This window comes from Arvicola amphibius, chromosome 6 (assembly GCF_903992535.2).
Source record: "Arvicola amphibius chromosome 6, mArvAmp1.2, whole genome shotgun sequence".
Taxonomy (NCBI): domain Eukaryota; kingdom Metazoa; phylum Chordata; class Mammalia; order Rodentia; family Cricetidae; genus Arvicola; species Arvicola amphibius.
Genome location: NC_052052.2, coordinates 87,979,016 through 88,005,125, shown reverse-complemented (window position 1 = coordinate 88,005,125; position 26,110 = coordinate 87,979,016). Strand labels below are relative to the sequence as shown.

The window sequence follows — 26,110 nt, the reverse complement described above, 5'->3', positions numbered from 1 at the left end:
CCCAGCTTGGGTGTTACTTTTTAAATACATTTGTGTTGCCTGCAACTGCGTTCTTCCATTGCTGACCCGTTGTAAGTCAGTTCTGTTACTATAACAAGACTCCAGAAGCAATCACTTTGTAAAGAGAAAAGGTTCATTTTGACTCTCAGCTTCGGAAATTCTGGTTTATGACCATGAGCTGTGCTGCTCTGAGCTGTTGTGACAGGATACATCAGGGCAGAGATGGCTCCCCACACACGCCAGCCCTGTCCCCACACACGCCAGCCCTGCTCCCACACACGCCAGCCCTGTCCCCACACATGCCAGCCCTGCTCCCCACACACGCCAGCCCTGCTCCCCACACATACCAGCCCTGCTCCCCACACACGCTAGCCCTGTCCCCACACACGCCAGCCCTGTTCCCCACACACACCAGCCCTGTCCCCACACACGCCAGCCCTGTCTCCACACACGTCAACCCTGTCCCCACACACATCAGCCCTGTCCCCACACACACCAGCGCTGTAGTTACAGATGTGCCCTCCACTCACCAAGCCCCTGCCTCATGGCTGGGACAAGAGAGGCAGAAGGTAAGCCTCCACCATTCCGTTTTAGCGGGCTGTGCTGTTCCCTTTGCTCTTGAAGCTCCTCCAGCATTTGCTGACATCATTCCTTCTTCAGCCAATCCTCTGCTAAGAGTGGCAGATTGTAGGAAAGTGTGTCTGTGTGTCTGGTCCTGCTGTCTGTCACCATGCCTCCAGGCCACACACTGGGGGTCAGAAGGAGTCTGTCTCTGTCTCTTTGGGTTCCCAGAAGACCCTTCGGTCAACTGAGAAAAAGATGGTAGCCGTTTTGGCTCCACCACCTTTTGTTTTTCTTGGTATCTGGCCCTCAGAGACTCTGGAAAGACGGCCAGACATTTCTTTGCTGCCCCTTTGGTGTCCCAGCTCACCTCACTCTGCCATTGCTCTCTACAGTGGGAAGCCGACAGAAGGGAGAGCATCCGGTGAGAGTGGCCGGTAAAGAGAAGTGTGTCTACTTCTTCTGGCAAGGCCGGCACTCAACCGTGAGTGAGAAGGGGACGTCAGCTCTGATGACGGTGGAGCTGGATGAAGAGAGGGGGGCCCAGGTAAGCTCTGGGGGCCATTGCACACCTGGCTGCTGAGGTCAGATTCCGTCAGAGCACGTGTGCCCTGGTTCTTCTGCAGACTCTGAACCCTACCCACCCCACACTTTATCCCACCCTTCTGCAGCCCCGTCTTCAATGAAGTGGGTACCAGGTGCTGAATCCAGTCAATTGCAAGGGCCGCTGTTCTGAGAAAACACACACTACCCTCCCTTTTCAGAGGGAGCAGGTCCAAAGCTGACAAGCATTCACGGGCTTCCCTTGGGTGGTGCAGCCATGCTGGGGAACAGTTTAGGCCTGAGAACTTTAAGAACCAAGTTTCTGCTTAAACATCACTTTCTGTTATGCAAGCCCCTCTCCGTCTCCTTTACTTAGCCCCTTTACCCCCTTCCTGTGTTTCCACAACTTAAAATCACACGGCCATTTTGTTGGCTTTTTTTTTTTTTTTTTTTTTTTTTTTTTCTATTTTTCCCAATAACCAAGAAAGAAATTCCAGTTTCAGGCTTGTGACCTCAGAGCCTACATGGAGCCTGGCAGGCACTGCTATCCGAATACAAGGACTTTAAGACTTATAAGCTGTTCTTCTGTTATGTTTTATTTCTGGTGGGGGCAGGTCAGGGCATTGTTTGTGCTGGGCAGGGGTTTAAGCCTCCTGAGCTGCATCCCTAGCACGGCCCCGGGTGTCTTTTAACGTTTGACTTGTCCATGCTCTCCTATGTCGCATCCATTAGTGCCAATAAGGAGGAACTGGCTCTGGAGTTTGGGGAAAGCGTGACACTGTCGGCAAGTGTTTTTACCATCTTAGATGGATGATGAACTGGCCAGAGCCTGAGGGGTGAAGGCAAGAGAAATGTTCTCAGAACTAGTGACGTTCCCTAAAAATAATTGGAAGACAGAATGAATATTTTCACGATAGATCATATTTCAGAAGTAGACCTTAGCAACAATGGCGTTGTAATGTGTTCCCATTAGTAGGTGATTTCAGTTGTCTCTTTTCGAAAGGCCATGAAGGAATATGTTTTAACCCTGTGTTTATCATACACTAAGAGTTTGAGGTTAATTTCTCTCCTTCAAGCATTTCATTTTTTCAGTCCAACACATGGAAAATAAGCATAAATAAGCATAAACACATAAAACACTGCCACAAAGTGGCGCATGTCTGTGCCCAGCAGACCTGAGCTATAACTTATGGTGCAAAAGTTTTCTACCTTTTTGGGTACCCAGATGTCCAGGATGTGCAGGCTCAAAGAACATTACTTCTGTAAGGGATGGAGTCTGCCAAGGTGAGAGCAAGTGGTGCCACTTGCTGCTCATGAGAGGACACCAGAGCAGTCAGGGAGAGCCATGTCACCGAGAAGAGACCAGTAAGATGCAGTGTTGGCTTCCCGCCATTATGACAGACACCCCGGTAGTAAGATGCTCTGTTAACTTCCCGCCATTATGCCGGACACCCTGGCAGTAAGATTCCCGCCATTATGACAGACACCCTGGGTGTCTCAGGCTTCGCTGCTGTAATTGGTCAGCCGTGTTGGTTTGGGGCTTGTGAGGAGGTGGCATGGCACAGCAGAAACGTGTATCAGAGTGAATCTATCCCCTTCAAGAACATACCCCCAGCGACCTAATAACTTCCCTCTAGACCCACTTAAATACCGCTGAGCCTTGAGGGCATGGCCCTGAGGGGCACTGAAAACTGAGCCAGCACCATGGAACAGGAGGATACCCGGCAGTGAGCCAGCAGCTCCTCCTCCTCATGGCTGAGAGGTGGGCTTTGCTGAACACATTTAAATCAGTCACGTCTAGCCCTACATAAAATGCCAGAGTCCATGACTTGAAGGATGGTCCATGACAGAAAAACGTGCGTGGTGAAAGGCGGTACACTTGGCAGCAGAGTACCGTTCCTGTCTAACATTGCAGGGAAAGCTATACTTGAAAATGCTTGGAAATTACACTTCTAATACTGCCTGCCTTCAGATGGCCGTGGGGACGCTGACTTGTGTGTGTCCTGTTGGTGTCGTCCAGGTTCCCTGAAACAGTCAAGTGTTTGTTTCCATGACCTGTTTTCCCATGTTTCAATTTGAAGGTCCAGGTTCTGCAGGGAAAGGAGCCCCCCTGTTTTCTTCAGTGTTTCCAGGGAGGTATGGTGGTACACTCTGGACGAAGGGAAGAGGAAGAAGAAAATACACAAAGTAAGTTGCTTTTGGTGTCAGAATTCAGTTTTTGTCTCTTCTCCCTGAAGGTATTTGGAGAGATGTCTCAGTGGATAAGAACACACACTGATCTTACAGAGGACCCACATTCGGCTCCCAGCACCCACAGTAATCAGGCAGTCCACAGCCAGCTGTGACTTAAGTTCCAGAGGGATCTGATGCCCCCTTCTGGCATCCACAAGCACTGCACTCATGTTTGCACACACCCATAAATATATACACATAATTAAAATTTTTTTAAAAATTAAAACCTTAAAGTAAGTCTGACCTCATAAAGCTGTGTCTTTCCCGCTGAAAGCTGCCTAGTGCTGGTCGGGTTCTGCATGTGGGGACCCCCACCCTGCAGCGCTTCCTTCCTGATCTGCCCTTTTGTGCAGAGAGGTTAAGAGAGTTGTCTTGCACTGAATTCTCAGTAACTACCCACAGTCTTTGTGAAAATTAGAAACTGGCAGATTTTCTACCATAACCTTTTCATGGCCAGCACCCCAAAACTAAATCCTTACTATTTCTCATTTAGAGTCTTAGTATTTTATGTAAATCTTGGAGAGGTTTTATTTTTTTTCTGCTTTGTGAACTTTTGGCGACCTATCTCTAGCTCCAGAAGTCCTCCCACTGTCCTTGCTCGGCATGTCCTCAGATGCAGTCCTGCGATCCCTACGATGTGTCTCTGACAGCACATGGGGGCCTAAGGGGCCCCTCATAACCCGGTGTCACTGCTGTGCCCTGCAGGTGACTGGAGACTGTACTGTGTGCGAGGAGAGGTGCCCATGGAAGGGAACCTGCTCGAGGTGGCCTGTCACTGCAGCAGCCTGAGGTCCAGGACTTCCATGGTTGTTCTGAATGTGAGCAAGGCCCTCATTTACCTGTGGCATGGATGCAAGGCTCAGGGCCACACAAAGGAGGTTGGAAGGACTGCTGCAAATAAAATCAAGGAACAGTGAGTGTTGCTCCGACTCCTGCAGATGCTAAGGCAACAAGGGATGTCCCCAGTGCTTAAAGTGTTGTGCTCCTACAAGTCTGAGGCAGGAGGCACAGGCTAGCCCAAGAGCTTGGGGGTATATAGCCTAGGTTATATAGTAAGATCTTGTCTGAAACAGCAAGGCAGATGTCCCCAGCAAACACGGTCACTTTGGCTTCTTCCCATAGGTGCCACTTGCTCTGGAGTGGGGCTTGCAGCCTCTGCTGTTAAAGAGGTCCAGCCCATGCCTGTGATTTGTAGGGGTCTGAGGACATGTTTTCTTAGAATGGCAGAATTGGCAAAGCTAAAGAAGAAACTGGGGGACCAATAACTTGGCCCTTCTTTAGAAAGCAGGGGAGCCCCATCTGTGCGGCAGCAGCTAGCAGTGAGTTCTCAAACCCCCAGGCCAGGAGCCCGGGGGCATAGCACTGCTGGGGTTCTCTTCTGGGGGCTTCTTGGTAGGTAAGGTCCTCAGGAGGAGCCACATAGCCAGAGGTGCCTGCCACTGTGTCTCTGCTCTTACTGGCAGCCTGGGCTGTCTCAGTTCTTTGAGAACTGTTGGATTCTTTCCTAAAAATGGAGTGTTCCACCATATACCACCAAAGGGTTACTGGGTCAGCCTGTTCTGTGGACATTGACATGGGGCAATGAGATCTGCCTTTCCTCTGGCTCCCCTGAAGGTCGGTGCTGAATAGTAAGGGCAGAGAGAAGGGAAACAAGCAACCTTCCAGCAGACAAACAGATGGAACCGGCCTCTCAGAACATACTCCTGTGGCCGGTGGAGACGGAGGAGTTTAAAAGATGTTCCGTGAGGAATCCAATAATATTCAGGCCCCAAGAGGCTTTTCGCTTGGGCCACTAAAATCAATGCAAAATGATGAAAAAAGCATCCACTTATTCATTTAGCAAATGCTCACTGAGCACCTCCTTGGTGGGTGTCAGCAGTGAATAAACTCCTCTTCTACGAGTGAAGTTTGTGTGCTACCAGGAAAGGACGATAAACAGGAGAATGTTGTGTTAGATACAAACATTTTCATGGTCTTCGTGGCATATCGTGTGTATCTGTGCATTCTTCCTCAGAGCTAACTGGTCCTTACAGAACAGACGCTGATAGAATGTTTACAGAATACGTTTCCATTCATCAGTGAGAACTGCTTTGAATTAGAGACACGGTGATATGTGGATTTGGTCTTGAGTAATTTTGTGCTGCAGACACTCCCCAGGCCTGTAAAGCCTCTGCCATGTTTCCCATGCAGATGTCCCCTGGAAGCAGGATTGCACAGCAGCAGCAACGTGACAATTCATGAGTGTGACGAAGGATCCGAGCCCCTGGGCTTCTGGGATGCTTTGGGGAGGAGGGACCGGAAGGCCTACGACTGCATGCTTCAAGGTAACAGCACAGCCCAGTGTCCGGCTTCTTCTTTTTCTCAATTCACTCACTGATTTTTTTCACTAGAGACTTACTGAAGTCTAGAGGGATGGTTCCACTTGCAAGCATGAAGACCCAAATTTTATCACCAGAACCTGTAGTACTGTAGGGTACGGTGGTGCACCCTTAGAATCCTAGATCTGGGGAAGAAGAACAGGAGGGCCCCCTGGGCCTTGATCGCCAGCCTAAGTGATGGAGCTCGAAGCCAACGACAGGCACTGCTTGTCTCGAAGTCAATGGATGGCTCTCCTCGGGATGACACATGCTCAGGCTCCACATGCATGCATTCACACATGCGTGTATACCACATACACATATCTGTAAGATCTACTGAGCATATGCTGTGTACAGCACACAATAAATAAAACCAAAGGTAGGTCTCCCAGAAGAGGTCTTCCAGAAAAGGAAGCTAAGTCGCACACTGTATGTGGCTCATTTTCATGCAAATAAAGTCATGTGTCATCAAAGAGTGTGAACCGGGAAAAGACACGGGATTTTTCCCACCAGGAATAGTTGTGTGCGGCCCTGTGAGAAGATAGTGTTTGCGCTGTGCCTCCAAGGCTGGTGTGACTTGACCAGAAGAGAAGGAAAGACTGAGAAACCAGATGAGCAGTAACATGACAGTTGGGCTTGGCCGGTATCCATGCCGAAGGATGCAGTGGGAACCCCAGTGTGACAGGGTGTCCCCACCAGGTCAGCCCTAGGCCGCACAGAGACAGTACGTTCTCAGCAGTCATGGCTGTGAAGCTTCAGGGGCAATGGCTGAGACCCCGTGCTCTGTGATGAGCATGTGATGGTTACCAGCAGCTTATGAACGGGAACTTGAAACTCAAGGGTGGACCATTGACTAGCATGACCTTGAGTTTACCAAAAGGGGGCAGGGAGAAGAAGGAAGAGTTGTGGGGCCCGCGTCCTTCGCTTAGTTGATCTCAGCCTTTTAGGATTCAGAGATCCCTAAGAGAAAAAGGAACATAACCCTTGCAGAGGACTGAGAACATATGTGTGTAGACATGATTTGGGGATTCGACCTAGGAACTGAACCGTAAACATTTATTGTCATTTACAAGGCAGTAGGCAGAGACAGAACACACAAGATGCAGGACTAGATCAGTAGGATGTCACAGGGATCAGGAAGGGAGAAGGCAGTAAATCGGGGAGACCTGGAGTGCTAGAGGGCAGAGCAGCTGGCGTGTGTATCAGCGTAAGCGGAGAGGGAGGGACCGGATCCAGAGCTGCAAGGTTTTCTGAGTTTTGCAAGACTGAGATACCTTGGGGATGGGACCCAAATCTAAACACAAAATTCCTTTGTTTCATGCACTGACTTCAGAATAGCAGTCCCCATTCATCAGAGTGAAGGTAAGGACTTTGAACATGTACCTTCCTGGCTTCCCCTAAAATATATATAGTTATACTATACAAATCATAAGACAAACTTCCTTCTATTAACCGTCTCTGCTGGGCAGCCCCTGCTCAGCAGCTCACAGGTCTCAGATACCCAGAATTCATGTGTTCTCCATGAAAACACAATCACAATGACTGTCTTGTAAGCCACCCTCACCCTTTATTGCCTCGGTGCCCACCTTGCTGCCACTGAGACCTTAGTGATGCCAGAGCATTATAATATATTCCACTCTATCTAACCATCCTTATCTAATAATTATCTGAGAATAATGTCCAGTATTTTCTGTATTGTACAATAGTGTGGTATAATTGGCATACCCTTAAAAATAATTATTTATGAGACCAGCCTGGTCTACAATCACTAGTTCCAGGACAGGCTCCAAAGCCACAGAGAAACCCTGTCTCGAAAAACCAAAAAAAAAAAAAAAAAAAAAAAATAATTATTTATGTCTATCCAAATTAAGTAAATTCCTAGACAAGTGACTTCTATATCAACCAGTGTCCTCCTCCAAGACATTAGGCCAACCTTTTGTTAAAATTGCTTTTATTGAGCTATATATTTTTTTCCACTCCCCTCCCTTTCTCCCCTCTCCCCTTCAGCCCTCTCCCATGGTCCCCATGCTCCCAATTTACTCAGGAGATCTTATCTTTTTCTACTTCCCATGTAGATTAGATCCTTGTTTGTCTCTCTTAGGATCCTCTTTGTTGTCTAGACTCTCTGGGATTGTGAATTGTAGGTAGGTTTTTCTTTGCTTTATGTTTAAAAGCCACTTTGAGTTAGTACATATGATATTTGTCTTTCTGAGTCTGGATTACCTCACTCAATATGATGTTTTATAGATCCATCCATTTGCCCGCAAATTTCAAGATGTCATTTTTTTCTGCTGTGTAGTACTCCATTGTGTAAATGAACCACACTTTCTTTATCCATTCTTCGGTGGAGGGGCATTTAGGTTGTTTCCAGGTTCTGGCTATTATACATAATGCTGCCATGAACACAGCTGAGCCCATGTCCTTGTGGTATAATTGATCATCCTTTGGGTATATGCCCAAAAGTGGTATTGCTGGTTCTTGAGGTACCAACCTTTTTTCTTAACAGAAATTAACAAAAGGAAGTATTTCCCATCACTCAGAAACTGAGTACAGTATCCTTCTCCTGTGGATAAACTGGATAAGATACTGGAGATAAACTGGAGAAGATACTGTTTCTTTTTAATTTGATAGCTAGGAGTGTTGGGTGACCTTTCATGTTTCCCTCTGCACATATATGTGTGTCCATTTGTGTGTCTCCTGTGTTACACACACACACACACACACACACACACACACACACACACTTAGCTACTGTTGATCGGTAGAATGCTTGCCTAGCATGCTGGAAGCTTACCTCTGATGCCCAATGTTGCAAAAAACAAACACACAAACAAAAAGACTTCTCCATTAGAAAACGGATATAAACCAAATCTGGCTTATTTTCCACCAGTTCTTTGAGTTGTTTCACATTTTACGTTCAGTCCATCCGGAAGTTGGCGGATATGGTGTCCTTAGCTTTGTTCTTTTTTCTTTGGAAGATCCTGGAAGTTTTAACTTCGCGCCCCGACTGTTCATCCTCAGCAGCTCCTCTGGAGACTTCTCTGCGACAGAGTTTGTGTACCCTGCGCGAGCGCCCTCTGCCGTCAGCTCCATGCCTTTCCTGCAAGAGGATCTGTACAGCGCGCCACAGCCAGGTGAGGCCTGCGGGGGGTGTGGTTGGGTTGCGTGGCGCCCTCCTGGAAGCCTTTCTTTCCCTTTCTTTTTGAGCAATTCCTGTCTGCCAAGCACACTGCTAGCGTACTTGCTTAGGACATTTCCTTTATCCACCCACGGCAAAAGCTAACAAAGGCAGCCACGTAGCATTGTATCAGGAACTGAACTCAGTTGCTTCCTACATCCAAAGAGGCCGATGACAGTACCACATGGCATCCCTGCCATTCTCCCAGCCTTCCCCTCCAACTTTCTGCTTCATGGTCCCTTGCGAGCTGCCCTTTCTCCAGCTTTCATGTTTGGATATAAAATTGGGGAAACGGGAAAGGCGCAGTTTGTTATGTACCTCCGGCTCCAGTAGATGTTTCTGCTTTATCCCATTGGCCAGAAGATGTCATGCAGCCACTGCCAAGAAGCCTAGGAAAGCAAGTGACCAAGGAAAAGGACATAGGAAAGCTCTCTGCTGAACTAAGACTGCAGACTAAATCTCCCACTTCCAAGACCAGTAGTGTTCCCGCCAAGCCATGCCCTAATTCCCAAACCTGTACAGAGGAAATGTTCTCTATAGACCCTCCCACTTCCTGCCAATCAAGCACCTGGATCATAGCTTCCTCAGCCTGGAGCTGCAACAGTAGTTGCCCTACCACCATTGGGAACTTGGCAGATGCATATGTCACAGTCACACTGTGGGCAGTAGCCGCGAATATCTAAGAGAGAAGGCTACTCCCTGCCCTTCCATTCCTGGACTCTGGATGGATCATCAACACCCACGGGCTTTTAAAACAATTCTAAAATGTGTGTCAGGAGGGGTCTCGGTGCCAATGAGCTGTCAAGTGGAGAGCACTTGTCACATAGAGGAGTCAGGTGATGGCTTGAAGGCAAGGAGAAAGAGACAGGGGATTCTGTCTAAAATCCGCTTCCCACTATGACTGCTCAGAGCACCATAGGAGTTGAGGGCAAGCCAGATGTGAGCTCATTAGAGGCCAGAAGTGGCCAGCAGCAGAGGTCTAGTGACATCTGAAAGGGCTACCAGCACCTGTGGTTGAGCTGGGAAAGAAGGAAACAGAGAACTTTCTTGGGTTACCTCCTTGTCCTGCTAGGGTCCTCGTAGTTTAACCCAGGAGGACAGAGTGTGCAGGAGCTCGGGACTGGGGGCAGCTAATAGAGCAGCAAGGCTTCCCCTGGGGCAGTATGCACCAGAAGGTCTGTGAAGCACCTCATGGCCTGGTTCTGCCCTTACCTCGCAGCACTCTTTCTTGTTGACAATCACCACGAGGTGTACCTCTGGCAAGGCTGGTGGCCCGCCGAGAACAAGATAACTGGCTCTGCCCGCATTCGCTGGGCCTCAGACCGGAAGAGCGCCATGGAGACGGTCCTGCAATATTGCCGAGGTGAGAGCAAAAGGGAGGGGGTGGAGAGGCAGCACAGGCTAACCATGTCCCTTCTGAGATGCCCCCAGGTTGAGAAGGCTCCAGCCCTCCCCTTTAACTGCTAGCGCTTGTCAATATGAAGGTCAATACATTCTCTGCCACCAGAACAAAGGAGAGTCCATATGATGAGCTTACCCACAGGTGTATTGTCTGCACTGACACCCCTCTGTATGTGGGGGTGAGTAGCTGAGTGACCTCCACAGCTCGCCTTTCTCTTCAGGCAGCGCCTACATTAGAGAACAGAATTGTGCTCAAACTGGTTAAGAACCAGTGCCAGCCTTTCTTTTAGTATTTTCGTGTTGTATTCACCAATAAAAATAAAACTAAACTAAGATTCTGTAGTGAATCCCTGGCTCCTTAGCTAGCCTCCACATGAAATCTGGGGCCTTTTATGTAAAGTAGATGCCAGTTTTGTCTTCATGTTGACACTTAATACACCTGAATGTGTACAGTCGATTCTTTCCACGGAAACTCTCTGTGAACAGCCTAAACTTGGCCTGCTTCAGGGAAACCCTTCACAGGCAAATGAAAGGAAGCCAACCTGCCTGGTGGTTCCCAGAAGAACATCGTCCCCCTAGGGGTCCAGAAACATTTGGTCAGGTTCAGGAAGTGGGGGGGTTCAGTAGATGTCACATCTGTGTTAAAGAGATAAGCCTAAAAGCATTGTTAGAGTGACCTATAATCCACATTTTAAATGTGAAAGTCAAGAGTGTTGAAGGAAAATGGGCCAAACCTGAGGAAAAGCAGGGAGGCCAGGCTCATTGGGTCCACTGATGTGTGCCTTCTGCACCCCAACAGGAAAGAATCTCAAAAGGCCACCCCCCAAGTCTTACCTTATCCATGCTGGGCTGGAGCCCCTGACATTCACCAACATGTTTCCCAGCTGGGAACACAGAGAGGACATCGCCGAGATCACAGAAATGGTGAGCTCCCACCCCTCACTCCCCAGCCCAGGCCTCCGCTGGGCTCTGCACTGGGTGGCCCCACCAGAGAAGCAGCAGACTGCACTCTGAACATGGGAGCAGACTGCAGCCCTTAATGGCTAGCCTGTGCTATATAGTGAGCTCTGGGCTAGCCTGCACTATATGCCAAGATCCTACAAATAAAATGGGGAGGCTCTTTTTCCTGTTGCCATGTGCTACCTGCGCTGCATAGACTTGCTTTAGGAGGAAAAGCCTAATGGGAAATCATTGAAGTACTTTGATCATTTTCCAAAGTACTTCAAGATTTTAAATACAAGTAGACAACAAATACAAGCTGCTCTTCTTCATTCTCTTAGCACCAGGCCCACCACTTCTCACTGTGTGTGGAAGGCTTAGCCAGGTCCTCTGGTGTTGCGCTCCTGTAGAGGAGATGGCCTGCAGCACAGGAATGTGCTCAGGCAGCTAAGGGGGAGCGCACATTGCGCTCCTCCCATGGTGTCCAGACAACTGCGGATATCACACAGCTTTACAGGACACGGTTCTCATCTCTTTGCCTTCCAAACCTGCATTTGTTCCCCACTCGGAGGCTTAGTGTGGCTGTGTAGAATTTCTTAATTTATTTGCTAGCAATAGAAATTTCAGGGGTTAGCCAGGCAGTGATGATGCACACCTTTAATCCCAGCACTCAGGAGGCAGAGGTGGGCGGATCTCTGTGAGTTTAGGCCAGCCTGGGCTACAGAGAGAGTTCCAGGACAGCCATGGGGTTACACAGAGAAATTTTGTCGGGGGGTGGGGTGGGAGGGATTCCAAGGATTGTTTTTGGTTTTAGTAGGAGGTAGGAATTTTCCATTTTAATTTTTTTCATCTATAAGAGAAAGCTGCTTTTCTGGGGTACAGGGGTAAAAGACAACATCCAGAATTTACAAAGAACTTTGAAAATTAAATATCAATGAAACGAAAGTACCAACCAGTAAACAGGGATGAGCAGACGGCTTTCAGAAGATGACCATTTTCTCCAAAACAGGATTTCTCTGTATAACAGTTCCGGCTGGCCTCAGACTCACAGAGATCCACCTGCCTGTGCTTCCGAAGTGCTGGGATTAAGTGCGCCACCACCATCCGGCTTTGACCAATAACTTTTTTAAGGTGTCCAACATCCCTAGTCTGAGAGATGCAAACTAAATATACTTTAAGATACCACCTCACCCCAGTCAAAAATGGCTACCATCAAGAAAGAATATGATTGCCAGGCGATGGTGGCGCACGCCTTTAATCCCAGCACTTGGGAGGCAGAGGCAGGCGGATCTCTGTGAGTTCGAGACCAGCCTGGTCTACAAGAGCTAGTTCCAGGACAGGCTCTAAAGCTGCAGAGAAACCCTGTCTCGAAAAACCAAAAAAAAAAAAAAAAAAAAAAAAAAAAGAAAGAAAGAATATGATCAAAATATATTGTATGAAAAGTCCAAAAACCTAAAACCATTTTTAAATTAAGTGAATAAATAAAACCTTTATTTAGTTTCTAGGAAGGAAGGAAGGAAGGAAGGAAGGATGGATGAGAAAGTTGATCACAGATGTTAGCGAGGATTAGGAGAAAAGGAGCTCTTATTCACTGCTGGGTTGAGTGAAGATTAATATAACATTATGAAAATCATTTCCTCAAAAAAATAAAAATAGACCTACTATATGACCCAACTCTGCCACTCTTGGGCATCTACCCAAAGAGCTCTATCTCCCACCACAGAGACGCCTGTGCATCCATGTTCATTGCTGCTCTATTCCCAGTAGTTAGGAAATGGAGCCAGCCTCGATGTCCACCAACAGGTGACTAGATGGTGAAGTGTGGCACATATACACAGTGAATAATATTCCCTATAAAGATAAAGACTTGGACTTACACTATTAATCAGCTTAACCCAAACTCAAAAAAATAAACACATATTCTCCCTTATCTGCAGATCCTAGTCTATTATGTATACATGCAGGTATGTAAGTAAGTCTAAGTATAGGTAGACCTGAATATATCTTAGAAGTAATTTTTTTTTTTTTTTTTTTTTTTTTGTTTTTCGAGACAGGGTTTCTCGGTGGCTTTGGAGCCTGTCCTGGAACTAGCTCTTGTAGACCAGGCTGGTCTCGAACTCACAGAGATCCGCCTGCCTCTGCCTCCCAAGTGCTGGGATTAAAGGCGTGCGCCACCACTGCCCGGCTAGAAGTAATTTTAAATACACAAACAAATTTTTAAAAATCATCTGTTGCATAGCAATAGAGAGCTTTGTGATGCAAAGTGTATCTGCCCACCTGACCTTTCTGCAGTGCTAGAAATGGAACCCAGGGCCTCGTACATGCGCAGCCTCGGCCACTCCTACCTGGCATTAACCAGATAGGTTTGATCTATGTAGGGAAGGAGCTGATTGCATCCTGATCTCTGTTCAGCAACAATTTGTGGAGTTCACAATGTGTGTGGATCTCATAGCCCAGGGGCTCCAAGGATTACAGACATTGCAGCCACCCCATGTTGTCTAAATCCAAACAGGGGGTGCTTTCATATTTCTGGACTCACGGTATCTCACTATGCTTGGGGGGTGGGGAGGGGAGCTGCATAGTGTGGAACAAGGCTGTAATTAAGACTCACTGTGTGCTGCTCTGGTGAGGCCCAGCACGAACCATGTTACATTTGACTTCTCATTTAATTACCAGGAGAGTATATTCATGTTCCTCTCACTGTCGTCCCCACTTTACCTGTGAGGAGCTGAGGCCTAAAACACTTGCCCCAGATCTCTGAGTCACCACGTGAGGAGGGGTTCATCCCGATGGGCTCACTGTAGCACCTACCTTTCTCCGGGCGGTAACATGAACTCATTCATCCACCACCAACTGCCCAAAGGGAGGGCAGTGCTTCCCAGGGCCAAGCATGAGAGCTGAAGATGATTTTCTCAGAATACCCACCCCCGTGTGTGTGCGCGCACACGTGTGTGCATGTGTGAGTGTCTGTGCACATGATTGAGTGTATGCATGTGTGCGTGTGTCACCTAGAGCCTTATGTATTCCAGGCAGTGCTCTACCACTGAGCTACCTGATCTGTGTGTGTGTGCACTCACGTGTGTGCATGTGTGAGTGTGTGTGCACGTGATTGAGTGTAGTGTGTATGCGTATGTGCGTGTGTCACCCAGAGCCTTATGTATTCCAGGCAGTGCTCTACCACTGAGCTACACCTTTACCTTCTTCCTGCCTTAGTGTGGATTAAGAAATGAAGCCTGGAGGGAAGGAGAGAGGGCGTGATTTCTTCTTAACTTAATTATTTTAAAATATGCTCAAACAAATTCCACTATGTGGAAGCATCTCATGTTTTGATTTCAGATCCAATAATCTTTCTCCACTGATCACGTAGGTAAGATGATGAGTCCTATCAACATTCACTAATAGCAGTTCAAACACAGGGTTGATTTGAAACTTGGCAGGGGAGGAAAAGCTCTGAAGGTCAGGAGGTAATCCCTGGATACTCAGAGCCCCCACTCCACAGTGCAGTGACACCATGCTCCTGACCGGGCTGTACACTCTGGGACAGAGCTGGGGGTCTGCAAACTCCACAGATCACCTGTGTCCGCTCAACTGTTCTCCGCTGTCCCTCCAGGATACTGAAATTTCCAACCAGATCACCCTGGTAGAAGATGTCTTAGCCAAGCTCTGTAAAACCATCTACCCACTGGCGGATCTGCTTGCCCGGCCACTCCCAGAGGGAGTAGACCCTCTAAAGCTTGAGATTTACCTCACAGATGAAGACTTCGAGGTGAGTGGTCCCTTGGGTGGGATGGCGATGTCACACTGGTGTGAGCATCCTGTCACTCGGCCACTTATTGGGCATCTCTTGCATTTCCTCCAGTTTGCACTCGACATGACCAGAGATGAATTCAACGCACTGCCCACCTGGAAGCAAGTGAACGTAAAGAAAGCAAAGGGCCTATTCTGAGGGTGAAGTGACAGGCGTCACCACGAGGTTGCTTCTGATGCCGCTAGGCCAGAAAATGGATATATTTTTGGACTGGTATTTTTTCTGTCAAAGAGCAAAGTATTTTCGAATCAGAGTTTTTCCAAACCTGACCTTATTAATTCTACGGCTTGTCCAGGAGTTGAGCATTTTGTAAATGTGTAGGAGGACTCTTGGGATCATTCTTTTCCGTGGTTCAGGTAAACTGAGAAACCCATCTCTTCCGTTCACCCAGCCTAGTGCTGCCTCAGCGGCCACTGCAGCCCTGCCCTCCTGCTTCAGCTCGGCATTACCTTTTTTAAAGCAGTTCTCTTTATAAAGTGTTATTTTGATAGTTTGTGGATTCTAAATATATATATATATATATTTATATAAACACCGTATAAATCAAATATGTATTTAACAAAGCAATATGTATTCATTCACTTTCAATTCTTTTCCTTTGGTGTAAAAACAATATTACAAGGTAGACAGAGTGGCTTCTGTTGAGTTAGGTCTGCCAGCAGTCCGTCATTAGTGTGTTGTCTGTCCCCTCCCCCGATTCCCCCATCCCCAGGAGTGCCTCCTTCAGCCTTAGGTCTGGCGTGTGCTGAGTTCTGCTTCCGGTGCTAAAGCAAACAAAGACTTACTTCCTGGTGTGGACTCTGAAGAATCTATGCGAACCAACCTCTCTACCTTAATACCCCCCAGAAATGTATAGTGCCTTGTTTTATGTACAGTTTATATACAGAAAAGTTTGCTCTGCTTTTTTTGATGCTGGTTTGGAACATTATCTATAGTTTTATTCTCAATAGTAGAAATAAAACATCTCAATTTCTCATACCCATTGTAAACATTACACATGTCATTTTGTGACACGGGACCCCAAAATAAAATTTCAGAATAATCATAATTTATTGATCAGTTTACATTGAATTTCAGACCTGTTCCTTTATAGGAAAAAACTATGTAACTTCACTCAAATACCAATATGATGCATTAGGTACCAACTGCTGTAACTCTGGATTTCACACAGGACAAGGATTGTAGGGTATAAGATTAAATAAGCTAAGTAGAAATTCGACCCAGAAATTTGCTCTAAGCATTGTAGATGCTCTTAACTCTACGGCTGTGTCCATACTCACTTTAAGAGCTCAGTGCCTCTTCTCAGAATATGAGTAGACATATAAGGAATTAAATATAAAATACAGTGACGCACTTGCCTAGCATGTGTGAGGCTCAGAGTTCAATGCTGGCACTGCCAGGAATTGAAAAAAAGACAAAACCGTGATTGTGAGCATGCTCTGTACCAACTCTGTGAGCTGTTACAAGCCTTCCCTCATCCACTGCTCAGTCTGGATCACATGTCTGTCTTAAACCTCCTCTCCCTCTCCCATGCCCCACCATGGGACTGTGCCAGGGCTAGCCCTGTAAGCTGCCCCTGGACCCACAGCTTTCTGAGTGTTTAATATTGTCCAGTCACCAAATGTTCCTGCCTTATCTTCCTCAAGAAAAGAGACACCACCTGGCCTCTCCAGCATCGTGGGGCTGTTGGCAGGGATGGAACTGTCCAGGGCTGTGGACCTTCTGCTGCGACAGGGAGTGAAATGGGAGGCACAGGAGTGAGTAGATGGAGTTGTGTACCAGGAAATGGTGGAAAGGGGGGGGCCTCAAGTGCATCCCTCAAATAGCAGCAAAGGAGGGTGTTTCTGCAGCCAGTAGAGCAACCTGAAGAATGTCACAGGGGGACAGATTTGCCACCATCTGCAGCCAGCTCTGAAAGTTAACTGGGAACTTAGACACGGGGCTTCGGTTGGGCTTCTCTGGAGAGAACGCACAATCTATGTATCGGGTGTAGCTAGATGACACATGTGTACATGGATGGAAACTGGGGGAAGAGACCCATGCCATTGGGCAGACTCAGGTTTCTCCAGTAGACTACATGCAACCTGGAGCCCTGGGAAACCAGTACTTAGAGCTGTCTGAGCCTGAGACACTGGAGAAAGCAATGTGCATTCCTCTCAGCTAAGGCTAAGGCTGAGATCCTGCAGACCACATGCATGTCCTGGAGACAGAGCACAGACCTGGAGTTCTGATGTCTGCAGAGCGCAAGCAGTGTCCCTGCTGCCTGAGAGGGAGAAGGAACTCACTTTGTGTGTTTTAACTGCTTCCCTCCAGCCTGTCCCCTCTCCGTGCGCAGGCTCCTGCTCTTCTCCGGCTCACCTTCACAACTAGAGTGGCTTCATCAGATAGTCTCTGCATCAGCATATCCCCCAAAACCAAGCTGCTCCAGCTGCCCTAAATTCTGTGTATGCCCTTGTACACAATGCTGTCCTTGTAGTCAACGCTGTCCCCCGTCATGAGCAGACACCCTAATGCTGGCCTCTGAATGGGCACCGCTCGGGATCCCAGCTCCCAGAACAAGAATCTTGGGTGTCTTTTCAGATCTCCTCAGCTGCCATTGACTTTATGTCATCTCCAGATGACTTCTAACACCTAAGGCCATGAAAGAGCCATGTGAACTGCTGCTGCCGTGTCGTCTAGAGAATAACAACTCCTAACATACTGAGCTCAACCAGCCTCAGAATCTATTTTCCTGTGCTTGTAAAATGTGGCCCGAAGATATCCTACTTTTACTTAGTGTGTGTGTGTGTCTGTGTGTGTGTGTGTGTGTGTGTGCATGCGTGCACACATGCACATGTGTAGAGGACCGGAGGTGGGCATCTGGTGTCTTCTTCAGCCACACCCCACCTTATTCTTGAGATAGTGTCTCTCCCTTGTCTTAGGAGTTCACCAAGGAGGCTTGACTAGCAGACTAGTGACCTCTGGGGAATCTTCCTGTCTCTGCCTCCCCAGATCTGGGACCACAGGCACACGTGGGTGTTGGGGATTGAACTCAGGTCATTGTGTGCATGCACCTCACTGACTGAGGCATCTCACCATACCAACTTCCTTTGCCCACTTAAACTGGACCATTTAATGACTTGGATCACAAGAGAAGGTGAAGAGCCCACTAATGCTTCAGTATCCCCATATAGTCAACTTTCCCAAGGACCCCACCAGGAGGAAATGTGTGGTAGTTGGCAGGTAAGAACACAGCTGGTGATCTGGCGTTGTGTGTGTTTCCCTAGAGATGTCTACCAGTACCCTCACCTGTGGGACCCAGTCCCTGCACTAGCACACTGCCACAGCTTGGCTCTGCCTAGGAGTCTAGAGGATGACCTGGCCGTGAGGTGGAGCGGGTAGGGAGACCCTTGTATAGTGCTGCAGACAATTAGCTGGCTAAAGAATCAATCCTCGCTCCAGCTGGTGGGGCGAGGGGAGCCCCATCCCCACCCCAACCCTGCAAGTCCCTTAGCGTGCTGCACTCTCTGTTCACATGTTCATGCAGCTGCAGCAGGGTTCATGCAGCTGCAGCAGGGTTCTGCCCTCCTTCCTTTCAAGCCCTAGTGGCCCCGTGTAGAGGGGCTGTTTAGAGTATGTGATTCCAGTGACCAGTGACACTTGTTTGACTTCCCAGTGGGCAGACAGACTGGTAAGTTGAGTCATGCTGCCTGGACCTGGCTGCAAACTATCAGCAGTGAAGTCTTAGAATTCAGTTCTACCATTTGAGGAAACAGCTGGACACACTTCCATCTCTGTTCAAAGGAGAAAGTACAGTGTTGATAGAGCCCTCCACCCCATAGTCCCCCTTACAGCTTGAATATGAAGTGTCTCCCAAAGAGGCTCTTACGTTGAGGTTGTCCCCAGCTGGTAGCAACTAAGAGGTAATTGGATCACCAAGACACTGAGATCAAGGGGTTAAAGCATGGGAGTTCACATTGAATGGGCTGATGTGGGAACCCCCCTGTATGCTTGAATATATTTTATTACCATTGCTTAATAAAAAAGCTGCTTTGGTTTATGGTGTTTGGGGAAGCCTTACCTGAGTCCCCGGCATCCATATACCCAAAGAGTCTGGAATGTTTGGGTTGAAGCCTCATTATTGTGTCAGCAGAGAGGCTTATCAGGGTGCAGAAATTTTTAATATGGCAAGGCAGAATATAGCCAGGCTGGGAGAGAGAGAGAGTAGGCGGAGGCAGAGAGACACCATGTAGCTGCCAAAGTATAAGGACCCGTACACTTACTGGGAAGCCACAGCTTTGTGGTGATACACAGATTAATAGAAATGGGTTAATTTAAGATGTAAGAGTTAGTTAGGAATACACCTAAGCTATTGGTCAAACAGTGTTGTAATTAATATAGTTTCTATGTGATTGTTCAGGTCTGAGCAGCCAGAAAGTGAATGAGCCATCTCTGTTTACAACAGGCTGTTAGGAGGTGGGGTCTGGTGGGAGAAAATGGGGCATGAGGAGCAAACTTTTGAAAGAGGTCTTGTTCCTGCCCCTCCCTTCTCTCCTCTGTCCACTTCCTGGCTGCCGTGGGGTGGGCAGCTTAGCTCAGCCATGCTTTTCTAGCGTGATACTCCTCCTTGCTACCCGTGGGCACAAAAGCCATAGAGACAAGTGGAGATGAACCCCTGAAACCATGGTCCAGAGTGAATCTCTCTGACCTTGTTTTCCCACGCAGTTTGTTACAGAAACAAAATAATAAAAATAAAGTTAAAAAAAACACTGAGGCCCTGGGGCTACAAATGTGTGTAGTGGCTGTGCCTACCCTAAGATCTCTATCAGCCCTACCTTCCCTCGACCACCCTCTTAGACCACAAAAAGCCCAGGGTCTAAGAAAGAGTCTTCAATGCCTGCTTGTGCAAGCAGCTTCCGCCACCCTCCCCCCAGGGAAGAGAGCTACCAGGCCCTCTGCTTATTCTGCTGTGGGCTAATCAGTCAAGGCTTAGATTTCATTAGTCCTAATTTAAATCCAGAGAAGAATAGGATGAGATATTTGTGGAACTAGCTCTCTGACAGATTTGCACACTTACATACACACAGGCGCACACGCGCACACACACACCCTATCCGCTGTGGTTCTGGAGAAGTGGGGATTCCCAGCTGGGACCAGCAAGAGAAAAGAAATAGGGAAGAGACAAGAGGAAAACGGCGGCTTTCAGCCTGCGGTCTGCGGCGCTAAGGGCTGCTGGGCCAGCAGGTGGCGCTGTGGCTGGTCGTGTCGGCAAAAGCCCAGGCTTCACTGCAGCACACACCTGAGTCACCGTTTCCAAAGGAAATGCCAGCTCTGACGCAATAGGGTGGGGTAAGGCCTGCCTAAGACCCTTGTCTTAGGCAGATGATTTGTTTCTAGCACAGGGAACTTGAATCTCAGTAACGATTGCCAAAGACTAAACAAATCTTGCCGCCTCCCCTTCAATTCTTCCTTGCTGGGGCTCTGGGGGAACACCTCCAAAATCATAGCTGTATAGCTCTGGTGGACACTCATGCAAGCACGCACACCTTCCCTTTGACGAGTCTGCATCTGTAAGATGAAGGTGATACTTTTGTCACTCTCACTTAGTTAATGTCAGAAAAGTTTTATGCCTGAAATCCCCAATTCTTCCTATCAACTATCATCCTCTATTCAACTCAGAATAACACAGCAAAGATACACGGCAGGATTGGAAAACCTGTTTAAATGCCGGTTTTCCAGCATGTTGTACCGCCCAAGGCCTTCAGCAAATTTCTGCAGAACAGGCTCCCTTCCCAGCCAGTTTTTGCTTCCGACCTCGGCAGCTCACTGCAAGCTTCCTGCCTGACCTGAAGATCACAGGAAGAGCAGACGTTTCCAGGAAGTGGGATCACAGGAAGAGGCTTCCAGGCCTAAGCTTCCTCACAGCCCACAGAGCCCTCCTGTCTCCAGCTTGGGCTGCTCCCCTCCCTTTCTGTGGGCCCCATTCCTGCTTCTTCTGCTCTGAAAGTCAGGAAGAATCCAGATGTTAGCCAGGGCTCTGCCACTTTGCCCAACTCCTCCATTCTGGTTACCCTACAATAATTTGGTCTCCAGAGCTCCAGTGACTTGTTTCTCTAGATTCTTGCTTCCTGCCCCAGAAACACCAGCAACAGCTGACCAGGAGTGATATGCACCTACCAACTACCATTCCAGAGCCTTCAGTGTCTGGTGACTCCTAACAACAGTGAACACAGAGATGAAAAGGAACTTCCAATAGCCTTCCCATACACCTTCCTGTGAAAGTTATAAGGGACCCCACTCTGCTTCTATCTGTCTATCTGTCTGTCTGTCTGTCCATGACATTAATAATTCTTTTAATAAATCTCTTACCTAAGTAGCCAGCTATCTCAGGATCCCCCATGAGACCCAAATCTGGAACCTTCCACGGAGAAAATGGGAAATCTGGTCACTTTCCAGCCAAGGATTATCTAGTTGTTCTAGTGGTCCCTAAGCATCACCCTGGGCTGTGCCCACCAGGAGGGTCATCAGGTATGGTTCCTAAACATCACCCTGGACTGCGCACACCAGGAGGGTCATCAGGAATGGTTCCTAAGCATCACCCTGGGCTGCGCACACCAGGAGGGTAGTATCACACCTGTACATGGGCCTGCAGGCAGAGAAGTGGATTTGTTTGTCATCATACAGCAGTTCTGGAATATTTTTGAGCATATTGACACAGATGTGCAGGCCAAACTGGTCCAGACTATTGTCTTTGATTTGCTGGCCAAGTAAAATATTCAAAAAGTTAAAAGCAGAGTTCTTCTACAGACAGATCTGTGCCATTTTTGCTTGTCTGGGAAGCAGCACCAAGGGATGGGCCTGCATCCATCAAGAGGAGCATTTATTGGCAACACCCAGGGAGCTAAAGGAAGCAGCAAGAAGCCGCAGAAGAGAAGGCGGAAGTCTGAGAGAGTTGAGGGAGAAGCAGCTGAGGAGGCCTGCCTCTGCCCACCGGGAGCCTGAGAACAGTGGTTATACATGAGAGGCCTTGGCAGGCCAGCTGGTCTCCATCTCTAGCCCCAGGTCACAGGCTTGTTCTCCCTCAGGATTGTAGAGAAGCTAGCTTCTTCCCTGGTTGTCTCGTGATCCTTTTTCTTAGATATTAAATTGCTAAGGATGGAATTGTAGGGGTGCAAATATTAGAAGAGGCCAGGTAGGGAAATATACATACACAGATAAATATGGGGAAGAGAATGAAGAAGGGATGATGGAATGAAATTACAAAATTACATTCAACCCGCATAACATCCTTCAAGGTCATAAAGCCATGGCATGTGAGGCTCATCTCTCTGCAGACAACTTGCAGGTTGTCACTTCCTGGGTGTACATCAGGACCAAGGTAACTTCTAGAAGAAAGAGTTGACTTGGGCTTACAGAGGCATAAGAATCCAACACCAGCACAGCGGGGAGATGCGGCAGCAGGCCGACAGGGTGGCTGACGCAGCAAGCAGAGCTCACACCCTGAGCCACAAGCAGGAACCAGAAAAGGCAGAGCCCCAACTGGCCCCAGGCTGAAAGCCCTTCATCTTCCCTCTCACTTCACGGTCTACCTTGTAAAGCAGCCGCTATGCTTTCCCTTCATCCATCAGATACTCTGAAAACTGTCCAGGGAAGAATGCTGTTCTTCTGACCTCTGCAGAGAATGTGTCCCACAGTCGTGTGTGGAGGTGCATACGCTAGCAGAGCAGAAAGTTCTGGCTAGTTCTGTTGATTTCCTCAGCCCCAGCTTCACCATCCTGCCAGAGTCCCACCTACTGAGTGAGAAGTTCCTAGCGAGTTTCCCACCCAAACCTAGAGCACACTGGTCCAGGTCACTGGGAATATCCGGGGTTAAGGTGAGCACCCCCCCACCAGGAACAAATTCAGCCTCTTTAGTGTTCTCAATCCTCACCACTTGCTCCCTGTGTGCTTTGGGAAATTCATTTAACCACTCTGATTTTTGATTTGCAAAGCAGAAGTAATCATAATACTGGCCCAGGAATGTTGGGGTGACCACATAAGGTGTGCATAGAGGTGTTTGGCACAGAGCCTGGGGGATAGGATCCAAGTCATGAATGACTAATGGAACTGGGAGCCATATGGAAAACAGTGACTGAAGTCGTTGGTTTGACCAAGTTATTAAGCATGTTTAAACCTTGACAACTGTCAGTCAGACTAGAGAGAGTCCCAAGAGAAGGTACTATCGGTAACTGTATAAAAGGATCCTTTTTCTTTAACAGGAGTTGAGCCACATTTACCATGCCCTTGGAAGTGCTTACACCATTTACCTAACCAATCACTTCCCAGGGTAGAGCAGTGCTTCTGCATGATAGAACTGCAAGACGCACATAGAAAGCTTTGCTCCCTAGCATCAGCCCCAACATTTACCACAGCAGAAAACTGGAATTAGCTAGCTAAGGGTAATGTGCATGCGCATGCGTGTGTGTATGTGTGTGTGTGCTTGTGTGCATGTGTGCGTGCGTACATGCATGCGTTGTGTGTGTGTGCGTGTGTGTATGTTAATGTGGATGTATGCACATGTACCATGTGGGTGTCCTGGCACTTGTGTGCACATGTGTGAAGGCCACACATTAGCAATTGCTCACTCTCCACTTTATTTTTTGAGGCTGGCTTTCTCCATTGATTTCATAGACTGGTTGGCCAGTGAGATACAGTGATTCTTAGTCTGTCTTCTCCATTGCTGGGGTTGCTGATATGCAGCACTGAGCCCAGTTTGTATGTGGGTGCTTGTGTGACTGGCACTCTACTGACTGAGCCATCTCTCTAGCCCAAAGATGAGGTTTTTTTCTAAGTTGGGAATGGTATAAACAAAATATGTGTAATTATATGTAAACATACATTTATAACCTCTCTTAATGACTAGAGAAAATGTGTTCAGTGTTTAGTGAGAAAAGTAGACTACAAAAAATGTTATGCAATGATTATAATTATGTAAAAAGTATGTGCATAAAAAGACTACATAATAAACCAAAGTGTTGGTTCTCTGTTCTTTTCAAGGAGAGATAACATATGTTTTATTTTCCTCCTGTTATATTCTTCCTATAGTCCTTTTTATTCTTGTGTAAAATGAGAGTGCACTGTTAGAGCAGAAAGAAAAATGACCCTGTATTCAAGCCAGTTGACAATGGTTGGGTTGTCTTGAAGGGTTTGCCCAGGTTATATGTCTGGGAACGCTCTGCAGGCAACTTATGAGAGAGAAGTGTGGCCTTTTGCTCACCACTGAGCTGCTTTGGAGCCTCGGTGACCTCAGCAGCCCCCTCACCTGTGAGGGAACACTGGTCTGCACCCAATGGAAGCCAGGTGGTCAAACCGGTGCCACATGAGATGCCTTTCCAGCTCTGGTGTCTCCCAGTCTCCTTTCCTGCCAACGTGGAAATTGGCGATTAGGACCCCACCCGGCTGGTTGAGGGAGTGGGAGGCACAGAGGCTGCCTGCTTTTCTACTCTGGGATGGAGCAGGTGATGACAGAGGACCAATTCAGCTGCTGCAGCTGCCCAGAGCCCAGGCAGGCTTGCCTAGCCAGCTCTCAGTGGGAACTTTAGGGAGAGCCAGCCCCAGCTCTGTCCCTTTTTCTTTCCGGCTGTCACACTGCCAGCTCTTGTCACCAAAAAGACATTTGATGCTGGCCCTCAAAGCTTCTTTAGTAGGGTCACATCTGCAGGCCCCTTTCGCTAAAATCCTTCAAGTGTAGAGGGCCGCATGAGCGGAAGTCCACATCCTTCCTGCCTCCCCCTTTTCCCTCATTGGGTATGAGTCAAAGGGAGACCCTGTCTCCTATTTTGAATATTTTATCTGGGACTCCAGAAGCCTGGATGGAAATGCATGGTTGTGGGCGGTGAGCACAACCCAGGCTGTCTCAGGCACACCAAGTTCAGGAGAGAGGTGTGGGCTCCTGGGGCTGGCATTCCAGGAAGAACTGGCAGCCTCCGCCTTCCACTTGGGTCCACTGTGGCAGTGGATAGCTGGGCTCAGTGCAGTCATGTGATAACAAGGTGCTCACCTGTGCCTGCCTCATGGAGGGGCTCGCTCTGCCAATGTTTGCTTTCATTATAAAGCTCTTTGTGGGCTCAGCACCCCTGGGGGAAGTGAGAAGGAAACAAAATCTCCAATGGCATCCCATCCCTAGGTTTGGAGAGGAGAGACTATTCCCAGGAAACAGTGGACCAGCAAAGCAGCTGCTGATGAATGGAGAAGCCATGGAGAGGTGGCAGAAGTGCTATTTATGATAGCCAGGTGCTGGACGCCACCCAAACACAGCAGTCCTGTAATGACTAAGCAATCCCGGAGCTGCTCCCATGCCAGACCACTGCAGAGCTGCTGGAATAGGCAGGCATGTTGCCCATGGCCATACATGGAAACGTGCCTCCGAAATACAAGCTTAAAGCATGTGCACATGGTCTCTCAAGATGTGTAACTATCTGTGAAGCTGCTCACAATGTCTGAGAAAGGCAGTGGGGGCGGAAAGGAGCTGAAGAAGTTGGTGGGCCTCTGGTCAGTTTCCCCCGCACAAGTGGCTTCGGCGGCTAGTGTTTAGAAAGCACAGCTGGGAAGTCTGAGGCGGTTCCCAGGAGGGAAGGGGTGCAGGATGAGGACTGGGAGCAGTTTGCTGAGGCCAGGGTGTCTATGTGCACTGGGGAAGCACATGTGGGTTTGAATAAAGAGGACAGAGTTGCTCCAATGAGACTGTGTCCCTCTCACTTTTCAGTCTCTAGCTAAAGACATTGAGGTGAAAGCTACCGAGGAAGACTTGAGAGAAGGTGTCGCTCGGTAGTCCAGTCCTGGCCGTCATAAGCCAGGCTCCACGTTCCATCCTAGCGCTGTTAGAACATAGGGGGAGGTCACAATGAATTAAAATCTTGCCCCTGAGACCTAGAGCAACATGTCAAGCTTCTGTAAGATTCTATTCTGACTCAAGAAAGCGACAGGGACAGGTTAAGACTCTTCCTGAAGACCACACAGGACTTTCTCATGCTATTAGGTTCCAGACTCATTATTGCTCCACAGCCAGGGCAGGTGGTACCACTGCCTCTGCCTCTCATGAAGCTAAGACTCTAGGTTTGTATCGCTGTATTT

General features: G+C 48.1%; 1 protein-coding gene across 3 annotated transcripts in view; it reads left to right on the top strand.

Moving 5' to 3' along the window:
- The window catches only part of Svil (supervillin), a 202,143-nt gene extending 186,076 nt beyond the window's left edge, over nt 1-16,067 (top strand). For all 3 annotated transcript variants that reach the window (XM_038334785.1, XM_038334786.1, XM_038334784.1), the window contains 9 exons: nt 957-1,108; nt 3,186-3,291; nt 4,042-4,249; nt 5,527-5,660; nt 8,672-8,827; nt 10,091-10,234; nt 11,072-11,196; nt 14,822-14,977; nt 15,071-16,067. In XM_038334785.1, coding sequence (XP_038190713.1) covers nt 957-1,108; nt 3,186-3,291; nt 4,042-4,249; nt 5,527-5,660; nt 8,672-8,827; nt 10,091-10,234; nt 11,072-11,196; nt 14,822-14,977; nt 15,071-15,157 — 1,268 coding nt within the window. In that variant the 3' untranslated portion in view covers nt 15,158-16,067. The remainder of the gene's footprint in view (nt 1-956; nt 1,109-3,185; nt 3,292-4,041; nt 4,250-5,526; nt 5,661-8,671; nt 8,828-10,090; nt 10,235-11,071; nt 11,197-14,821; nt 14,978-15,070) is intronic.
- Nucleotides 16,068-26,110: the final 10,043 nt, after the last annotated feature.